This window comes from Cyprinodon variegatus, unplaced genomic scaffold (assembly GCF_000732505.1).
Source record: "Cyprinodon variegatus isolate N-32 unplaced genomic scaffold, C_variegatus-1.0 Scaffold1054, whole genome shotgun sequence".
Taxonomy (NCBI): domain Eukaryota; kingdom Metazoa; phylum Chordata; class Actinopteri; order Cyprinodontiformes; family Cyprinodontidae; genus Cyprinodon; species Cyprinodon variegatus.
Window position 1 is genome coordinate 201,892 of NW_015151507.1, and position 10,076 is coordinate 211,967.

Sequence of the window (10,076 nt, forward strand, 5' to 3'; positions counted from 1 at the left end):
TGGATTTCATTTAAAGATAATAAAATTTATACGTGCAACATTTTTCAGGTTTTACTTGTAAGTAAATCGTGAATTTGCTTCCTTCCACTTAACAATACCGCTCTGTGTCAGTCCATCACATAAAATACCAAATAAAGTAGTTTTATGTTTGTGGTTTTATTGGGACCAGTAAAAAAATATGTATGGCTAGCTTTAAAAGCCCCAGTATTAAGTAAAGTCTGGTATGATAATTTAGCCTAAACATAAATTCATTCCACGACCCAAAACGCCTCTGTAATGAACATATATTGGTCTTTGTAGAGAGAAAGCAGCTGGTGGATGATTTGCTGCTTATCTCAGTGGCTGAGCTCACTGTTTACATTCCTCATACTCAGTAACACCGCGGTCAATATCACTTGTGTGTTTGTCAGAGGAGAGAGATATGTGGCTAGAATGGGGAAGTGTGGGAAAGGCTTTGCAAACAGTTTGGCGAGTGGTACTGGACACAGGATATAGAACAAAAAGAAAATGGCTGAATCCGGGGGTCAAAGGTCAAATATGTCACATGGCGAGCACCAGGAAATTGAGATGTGCTTTCAATCCCCGGTCACTTCCCTTCTCTTTAGAGTTGAACAGAAACAAGGATTTCTTGACTTCATTGGGCAGCCTTATCAAGGATGATAAGAAACTCAGAGGAACATGTGTGAGTACAGACATCTACAAAGCATTTAATGAGGGTGTTTTTCCACCTTTCACACTCAGTTCTTTAAGTATGGCATTTATAAATCGCAAAAGTGGAGCCGTGTTTGTTGACAGGCTCATCGCTTTAAACAATGATAAGGTGCATTATGTAAAAAAGTAATTGTGTTGTCTCCTCAACCTTTGATCTACCATGAACATTCAATGCAGTAATCTCGTCTCCTATTCTGTCCAATATGCTCATTTATTGCCAAACTTTATATTAGTCTTATGTTGCTTCATGTCCGTGTTCCTACAGACTCCCCAGTGTTTCTGCAATTGAAGAATGTAAAAATAAAATCTCAATGGACCTTTTCCTCCACCTTTCTATCATCCCAGCAGTAAGTTATCGGTTTCTGTCTGTTTACAGTAGATAGAATATACCCCATTCCCCCTTAAATTTAAGAAGATTGCATGATTTTTGATAGATTTGGGAAAAAAAAGGTACTTCTTTTTCAATCTTTCAATCAAACACAACATGTCCAATATGTAAACATAATATATAAAAACAGCAAATCAAACAACAAACCTTAACATCCCAGCACAAGTGCATTAATAATATTTAATCTAATTTTATACAGCTGTTTTGTTTTTTCTTGTGGGGAGGGTTATAACTGCTATGGTGCTCTGCCTATACAACTTGCGTTTGGTTATTCAAAACTTTATAACTTTAAAACTTTGATAATTTATTTATGTTTGCTGTATTTTTCGCTTTCTGTGAAACCTCATCACCAAAAGAAATTCCTTGTATGTATAATATACTACTTGGAAATAAAAGGCATTTTCTGATTCTGATCTAAAAAATTAATATAATTTTTTTTGAGTTAATGTTTTTTTATGATTAAAAATAAAAAAAATAATAAATTATAATTTGAAAATAAAATCTCCTGCATCTTTTTTTTCATTTCAGCAATATATTTGTTTTCATAATATACAGCAAATGAGACAAAACCAAAAAAATCTTTATTTTCAAATGGTTTCATGTTTACACCTTAATATGTTTTCTTTAATAAAACATAAACAGCTTTGATGAATATTCTTCATCAGTACAGTCAATGTTTTTTTTCTTTAAATAATTAGGACTAGATTTAGTTTAGGTATCATACAGTTTTTACTTAATTTTCTGTATCATACTGTTTTTACTTAATTCACATTGCATATATAACATGTAGGAGGAGCCTGCAGTGAAACATTACAGTAAATCATTTAACTGGTTCATCCTATCAAGTTAATGATTTCAATAAACAACCAACTTGAACATAAAAAACTTGAATAGGTAGCCTCCTTGGCACATTTTCCTCTTTAATGAAATTACCTGTAGATCATTTTGCTCATAACATTTCTTTGTGGCTCTCTAACAGTCACATGGAGATGAAACGTATAGTTGTGTGTTTGTTCATGGAAGCTTAGCTTCATCAGATCAATTTGCCTGTGCTACTTAGAAAATAATAATAAAACCCTAAAATCTACCCAGGCTGTAGCTGGCCTAAACTCAGAGGGAGTGTTCCAACCACAGGGATTAGGATTGGATGTTAGTCAGGTGCTTCAATTCTGGTCATTAAAAAAAAAATACTGGATTTATGTGTATTAGGAATATGTGCAATACATATGAGGTATGTTATTACCCGATAGCAGTTTCTTTATTTTTGCAGCTTGGAGTCCAAGACAGTTTTCCCAAGAGGGACAATGAAGTGCATTGTATCGTAACCCGATCTCACATTTTAGGCACATCTTCGCTTCCCCATCTTAAACAACTAAAAAGGATGTCTGAAGTGTATTCAAAAAGAAATACAGCAAGCACTACAGATTTCTGAAACTGTTAGCAAGTCAAAGAAATGTCTAACTTGACAATATGTTAGCTAATTTCCATGATAACAGCATTTTTAAAATTATACTAATTTATTTCCAGTAAGTAAGAATAATTTGTGAGGCTGGTTAAATGATAGGAGCTTTTATCTTGTCCACAGGTCCTGATTACAGGGGTCCTGTCATTTCTTCAGAGACGAGCTAAGAGACTGGGCATTGACCACAGACTGCCTTTTCTAAATGGACGTTTTGGTATTGTAGTGTAAGTCAAAAACCTCTAACATTATTTAAGAAAAAAATCAGACTTTTGTAACTTGGTTTTATCTGTCATTCAGTTCTGTTTCTCTGTGACCCAAATTACTATTACATTCACTGTTATTTTGTATTAACATCTTTTTACCAACTTTCCTGCAGGCCTTTGGACACAATAGGCAGCCTTAGTAACCGCTGGTCCTATGGCTTTGCATTTGGTGCAGTGTCAAGCAGCGTTTTGCTGCTCTTCTCTGAGCGTTATGTACCCTTTACAGTCCCACCATGGGCCAGAGGTACTCTGTGTTTCTATTTTATGTCAGTATCCTATAAGAGATAAATGCACTGAAGTCTCTGACACTTTGTTTTCTTCCTACCCTCAGCAATAGTGTACCTCATCGGAGCTTTAGAAGTGGGTCTGGTGTATTTCCCATTTTTTGCCTGTCTGTCCACACCATTCAGAATGGCCGGGGCGATCCTGGGAATACTCTACTCAGCAGCCTGGTATGCCTTCATGTATATGTTCTGTACCGTAGGATTTTCAGTACCTTGCTTAAAGAAATAGTGAAATACAAAAAATACAATTGTATATTTAGTATCCTTGTTGCTCTTTGTAGGATCTTGGTAACAGTTTGGGATACAGCTACATGTCCTGGTGGAGAGGTTGGTAGCTAAAAAAAAGGATTTCTGTCATACAGTTTCTAATAAAAATAAGTTTTCTACTAAATTTCATTCCAATTGTCTGCAAAACATGACATTATCAGTTTGTTTAAATTTATTTTACATTTCATGAGAAATTGTTTCATCAAATCTGTGTGATTTTGAAGGTTTTAGGTAAATACCAGAAGGTAATTTCACAGTGGCCCTGCATCCTCTCACTTCTCTTCCTCCTGGGACGATTTGTCTACATATTTGTTAAAGATGTCCGCATACGTCTTCAACTGGAAACAGAGGTTAGCAAAGGAGAATTAGTCCTTCAAACAATGTTTGTTTGTTTATTTTAGAGTAAAGACAACCATATGAGATTCCACATCAGACGATAAATGATAAGGTTACAGTGCATATTTATTTCTGCTCTTTGTTATTTCTTTATCAGGATAAATTGATACCTCCACTTGCCAATGCTTTTTGCTAATATTGAACAATATGTGCATTCAATTGCCTATTCATAAGTGCATTTTAGCAGCTATGTCTTGAGATCATGTAAGAAACATCAATTGCAGCTTTCTATCTGTTGCTTATACATAGCTCAAAAAAGGGAACGCATAAACAACAGGATATAACATCAATGAAATCACATTTCTGTGAAATCAAACTGTCCACTTAGGAAGCAACACTCATTGACACTCACTGTTGTGCAAATGGAATAGACAGGTGGAAACAAGTAGAAAAATTTTTGGCAATTAGCAAGACACACTGAAAAATTGAGTGGTTCTGCAGGTAAAGACAATAGACCACTTCTCAGTACCTATGCTTTCTGGCTGACGTTTTGGTCCCTTTTGAATGTTGGTGGTGCTTTCACACTTGTGGTAGCATGAGACTGATTCTACAACTCACACAAGTGGCTCAGATGGTGCAGCTCATCCAGGGTGGCACATCAATTCGAGCTGTGGAAAGAAAGGTTGCTGTGTCTGTCAGCATAGTGTCCAGAGGCTGGAGGTGCTACCAGTAGATAGGCCAGTAAACCAAGAGACATGCAGGAGCCTGTGGCAGGGCAACAACCCAGGAGCAGGACTGTTACCTCCGCTTTTGCCCAAGGAGTAACACTGCCAGAGCCCTGCAAAATGACCTCCAGCATCCCACAAACAGAAGCTGACTCCATGAGGATGGTATGAGGGTCTGACATCCATAGATGGGGGTTGTGCTCACAGCCCACACACCGTAGAGGATGCTTGGCATTTGCCATATAACACCAGGATTGACAAATTCCCCACTGGCGTCCTGTGCTCTTCACCGATAAAAGTAGGTTCACACTGAGCACATGTGACAGACATGTCAGAGTCTGGAGACACCATGAAGGGCAATCTGCTGCCTGCAACATCTTTCAGCATGACTGGTTTGGAAGTGGGTCAGTAATAGTGTGGGCTGGCATTTCTTTGGATGGCCACACAGCCCTACATGTGCTCACCAGAGATAGTATGACTGCCACTAGGTCCTGAGATGAGATCCTCAGACCCCTTGTGAGACCATATGCTGCGTTTTTTGTTGTGGGTTTATCCTAATGCAGGACAATGCTAAACCTCATGTGGCAGTAGTTCCTGCAATATGAAGATATTGAAGCTATGGACTGGCCCGCCTGTTCCCAAGACCTGAATCCGACTGAGGACATCTGGGACATCATGTTTCCATCCAACCACCAACGTTACTTTGCACCACAGACTGTCAAGGAGTTGGCAGATGCTTTGGACAAGGTCTGAAAGGAGACCATCCGCCACCGCATCAGGGGTGTGCCCAGCTTTTGTATGGAGGTCACACAGGCATGTGGAGGCCACACACAATACTCAGGCCTGTTTTAAGGACTTTGCATCAAAGTTGGATCAAGCTCTAGTGTGTTTTATCCACTTTTATTTAGTGTTTGACTCCAAATCCCTGTCTCCATCGGTTAATATACATTTCATTTCCATTGATAATTTTTGTGTGATTTTGTTGTCAGAACATTCAACTTTATACAGAACAAAGTATTCAATGAGAATATTTCCATTATTCAGATCCAGGTTTCCTTTTTTTAATAATTGAAACTTGCAAGGTATTTGTTATCATTATGTGATCTTTATCATGTTGAGGGAGGAAGAGAAATCAATACTATTGGCCCCAAAGGACATATTGAGGATAGCTATAATATAACTATATATTGACCAGTTATCTAACAAGAAATTTTAACATCCTGAATCTGTTGCCAGAATCTTGAGGAGCTGGTTGGTCTACACCAAGCGAAGCATGTTAAGCGGCTACTGAGTAGAACACCTGAACACAGGTAAATCCCACACATCAATATCAACTTTGATTTTGGCATTCATCTACACACAATCCAAAAAAAACAAAAAAACAGGAACATGTTAGAACTCGTTAGGACTTTTTACAAAGTCCATCTAATTTCTTCACAGTTTGAGAAATTTAAACTGTGTTGTATACACTAGCAATAAAAAAATTATAATTCAAAGCCGTACGTGGCGTTGGGAGGCCCTTGTATCTTAGTGCCGCTTGGCCTATTGTTACTATTGGAGCCATGCAACATTTTTCCCATGCCTATGCCAATGTGGTCCAAATCTGATGCAGCGCAAATAACGAGCTTCCAGCATTAAAACATGAGACTCTTTGTTCTCAGGGGGCTGGGCTGAACTGATCTAATCAAATTAGCATCTCTGTTTAATGAATGTTGGTCCCAGATGACAAAAGGGAAAAAACTTTACTCCTCTGACCTCACATATTAAAATTATAACACAATGATATTGTATGGCTCCACAAAAAGCTTGTGATACATTTTGATCTCTGTTGCATTAAATCTTGGTTCAGTCAGGTAGAAGTATGTAACTCAAAAGTTGTAGGTGGACTTTGCTCAGATATTACGTTAAAGTAAAAAAAAAAAAGCAAACTACAGGCTTTGATTCAAAATGTGTGCAAAAGTTTATAATTATCAGTCAACGCATGGTCTGAGGCTTATCTTTTGTTTTATGGCAAAGTGAACAATTCTGATACTTGGCCACGCCTACATGCTTTGATGTTGAAAAATTATTTTGATAACTCTTTATCCCCAATACCTAAGGTCATTAAAGAGTGAATTTGTTGTCTAAATTAAAAAGACTTGTGGAGGAGTTCGCTCAGATATGACATGATTAACTGAGTGAAAATGGCACCTTTGATCCAAAATGGCCACCTTCCTATAGGGTTTGGACTATGACTCTATGAGACTATTTTGTAGATCCTGAAGGGATACACATGTGTGTAAAGTTTTGTAATCCTCAGTATACGCATGGCTTGGGGCTGGATTTTTTAGTATTTCTAAGGGGCGCTGTAGAGATATTAAATTGGATTCCTGTGTGGGGTTGGACTAGGATCCATTATAATGATTTTGTTCCAGATTCAAAGCTCTATGTGGATTTGAGAGCCAAAAGAATGGTCATGGTGATACGCCTAACTTCACCATACCACCATGGCAATGCTGTTGAAGATTCCTTCTGCCTTAAACAAAGTTACATCAACATATAATCTTTCTTCTGATCTGGTTTCAAGTTAATAGGGTTACAAATGACAGAAAGGGAACCCCTCAAATATAAAAAGTGACTTTCTTTTCTCAGGGGGCGGAGCCACCAAAGGAGAAAATACTACCAAACTTGGTTCAATTTGGATTATTTTTGTAAAAGTTACTGCATTTCAAATTGCTTGAAAAGTAAAGCCACCCCCCATCAACATATTCAAAAACCCATGATCACTTTAAATCTCATATGCCTTATCTGACTGAGAACCTTCACCAGCTTATCTGCATACTGACCAAGTGGTGGCTTAAAATCCCTAGGAGGAGTTTGTAAAAGTTTGACATGAACAAAAACAAAAAATTGACATATGAAACAAAATGGCCATCTTCTAGGGCATATCTCTAGCAGACTTTTTTTTTCATGATTTAGGGAGATCAACCTATGTTCTATCAAAATATGTACATTTTACAAAGGGGAATTTTTCCTGTGAAGTTTAGTGAGCTGTAGAATATGTTAAAGCCGCCAAATAATTATTAATAGTTAATAATAATTTAATTCAGGAGAAAAATACTAAACATTCAAATTAAAATAGGGCTTTGCTTTTTTTTGCATGGGCCTGAAAATAGCGCAACAATATCTAAGAAACCAAATTAATCAGATTAAAAAAGCTGTCCATTTCTCACATAACATTTTAATGGAATAAACTTGCAGGTCATTTGCTAACTGACTCGCTCTTTATTTTTCAGTGAATCCCTCAACTGGTTGGAAAGACGAGTGTATGAGTGGGACCCTTACTTCAAGTTTCCAAACCGGATCATTGGCACCGCCATTATATCCCTTATAGGCCTATATACGGTGCAGAAAAATTACCAATAAAACTTATATAAACAATCTATAAACAATGTATTGAGTTGAATTTGTAATAATTTTCACCAACAAGTGAATTCCACTTTTTTGTGTCCTCTCTAATATTCTTCTAGATGACACTAGCAGACTATAGCCTCAGTGATGCTGCCTTTGACAGAATGGAAGACTGGAAGAACAATCTGAAAGAGGTCGTTACCTCTTGTAACCAAACACAAGCTTTGGGATACATGATACCGCAACTTGAAGAGTTCATTGACGTGGCCAGGAGTGAGTTACCCCATTATACCAAAAAAAAAGCAAAAAAACTTTTGTGATCATTTGGATTTAACAATTCTTTACACTCTCTTAAGTGTTAATCATTTTGGTTTGCTTAAGAGTCTTGGCTTGCCACCACCATCTTTGCCAGTCTTAACTCTGTTGCATACACTTTCCATATCTTGGCCTGTTACAGGTAAGATAAGAAAATCTATGTAAGGACTCATAGAATCTTAATATCTAGAATTTCTTTTTGGAGAAAAAAAGCAGTTTTAAAAATATTTGTAATGGGCGCATTTCAAAAGTCTGCGCTGATAATATTACCCTTCTACTTCAGGAAACACATAAAGAGACTGTGGAAGGGTCAGAAAGGGTTCCTTCCAGAGAGGTTCCATGATCCCAAGCCTGCTGTTAGTGTTGTGAGTAAAAGACACATTAACACAAGCATCAGATGTGGCGCCATTGAGTTTGTTCCCGTTTATATGTTTTGTTAACATTAAAACTGCTTGAGTTTTGAAGATATATGGATATATAGACATTTTGAAACTGAGCCCAACCAGATTTGAATAAACTGTACTAATAAAATTAGGAGTATGGCATTTTTGGTGTAATTTGAATTTAATTAAAAGGACAATGCATATTAACATCCCAGTACAACAGTACAATTGGCCAGAGTTACCCAAAGCTAGTTTTCATCTATAGTCCTTTGTGAAAAATGCACACTGAAATGGTTTATAGCAAATTAATGCATTGCAAGAAAATTCAATGCATAGATTAACCAGTTTTTGCTGCAGAAACAGGAAGGCAATAATAAGAACAAACAAGAAATAAAAATGTAATGCAAAGTAGCAGATGTTGTAGAATACATTTAGGAGCAGGTAAGAGGTTAAAATTATTCTTTAAAAAACTCATTAAAACATCAGTTATCTTAATGAAGAGACTAAATCATTAAGGCAGACTTATTGAAAAATTGGTATTATACGGTTTTAAATAAGCATTTAAATTCATAAGTTAAGAGAACGTACATTTATTACAATGCCAAACTTTACCTTCACAGGCTTCCATTGCAAGATACTCTGGATGGCAAATAGCTTTCACTTTATGGGGTAAGCCTTTTTAAATAAATATGTAAAAACAAACAACTGTTATTTCGATTTTATAGTTCATGCAGGCAAAGCATTTTAACGTTTTTGATCAACATCAAATTTGTTTACTTGCTTTTATTCCTCAGGACCATTTGCTGTGTTGTATACTTACATTGGAGTCAATGATTAGAAAGAAAATAACTAGGTACATTACTTTCTGAAATCCTTTTTTTAAAATGTATCTCTGTCATTTTTCCTTTAGGCTACCTGATTGTTCATTTTGTCCACTTCTTGTTTGTGCTGCTGTTTGTCTACTTGCTGGTTCTTCCCATACAGAATGGAAAAGTACTGGCCATGCTGTCAAACCTGGGACTCATTCTGTAAGACCACTTGATCTATGATTGCTCGTTTCTACTGATGGTCCCTGTCACTGAACTTGACCTTTCTGGTTTGTCTCTCAGTTTGACCATTGGAATAGTGGTCGCCTTGGTAATCCTCCAGGTAGTTCTGGTTCAAATCTTTTTTCTTCAAGACAAAATGTCCCCCACAGATAAGCAGAAACCTCTGGCTCTCAACAACAGGTTGGTATCTTTGAAATGTAAAGTTAACAGTTAAAACATAATACTTTATCCAAGTGTAACTAATGACCCAGAGGTCTGGGGGTGGGTATTGACAAAGAGTAAAACACTGATTAAACATACACCTATGAGTCTAAAGCTATAAAGCACTTCCCCATTTTCATCCCCAGGTTTAGGTAAATACTTAACAGGCTCAATTACATTTGGAATTAAAATTAAATGATCTAAAACAGGGGTCTTCAACGTTTTCAAAGCCAAGGACCCCCAAACTGATTGCGAGATGGAGCGGGGACCCCCTAATTATATACTGTATATTGTATGTAATG

The 10,076-nt window shown here is 36.9% G+C and overlaps 1 protein-coding gene across 1 annotated transcript in view; it reads left to right on the top strand.

The window, feature by feature from the left end:
- The first annotated feature begins 656 nt into the window (after nt 1-656).
- Nucleotides 657-10,076, top strand: part of LOC107101104 (stimulated by retinoic acid gene 6 protein homolog) — a 12,375-nt gene continuing 2,955 nt past the window's right edge. Inside the window, exons 1-15 of the mRNA XM_015399869.1 lie at nt 657-682; nt 977-1,058; nt 2,685-2,785; nt 2,938-3,068; nt 3,156-3,276; nt 3,390-3,435; nt 3,600-3,725; nt 5,673-5,746; nt 7,712-7,820; nt 7,946-8,099; nt 8,208-8,283; nt 8,425-8,506; nt 9,145-9,193; nt 9,435-9,552; nt 9,634-9,753. Of these exons, the coding sequence (XP_015255355.1) occupies nt 657-682; nt 977-1,058; nt 2,685-2,785; nt 2,938-3,068; nt 3,156-3,276; nt 3,390-3,435; nt 3,600-3,725; nt 5,673-5,746; nt 7,712-7,820; nt 7,946-8,099; nt 8,208-8,283; nt 8,425-8,506; nt 9,145-9,193; nt 9,435-9,552; nt 9,634-9,753 (1,415 nt within the window). The remainder of the gene's footprint in view (nt 683-976; nt 1,059-2,684; nt 2,786-2,937; nt 3,069-3,155; nt 3,277-3,389; nt 3,436-3,599; nt 3,726-5,672; nt 5,747-7,711; nt 7,821-7,945; nt 8,100-8,207; nt 8,284-8,424; nt 8,507-9,144; nt 9,194-9,434; nt 9,553-9,633; nt 9,754-10,076) is intronic.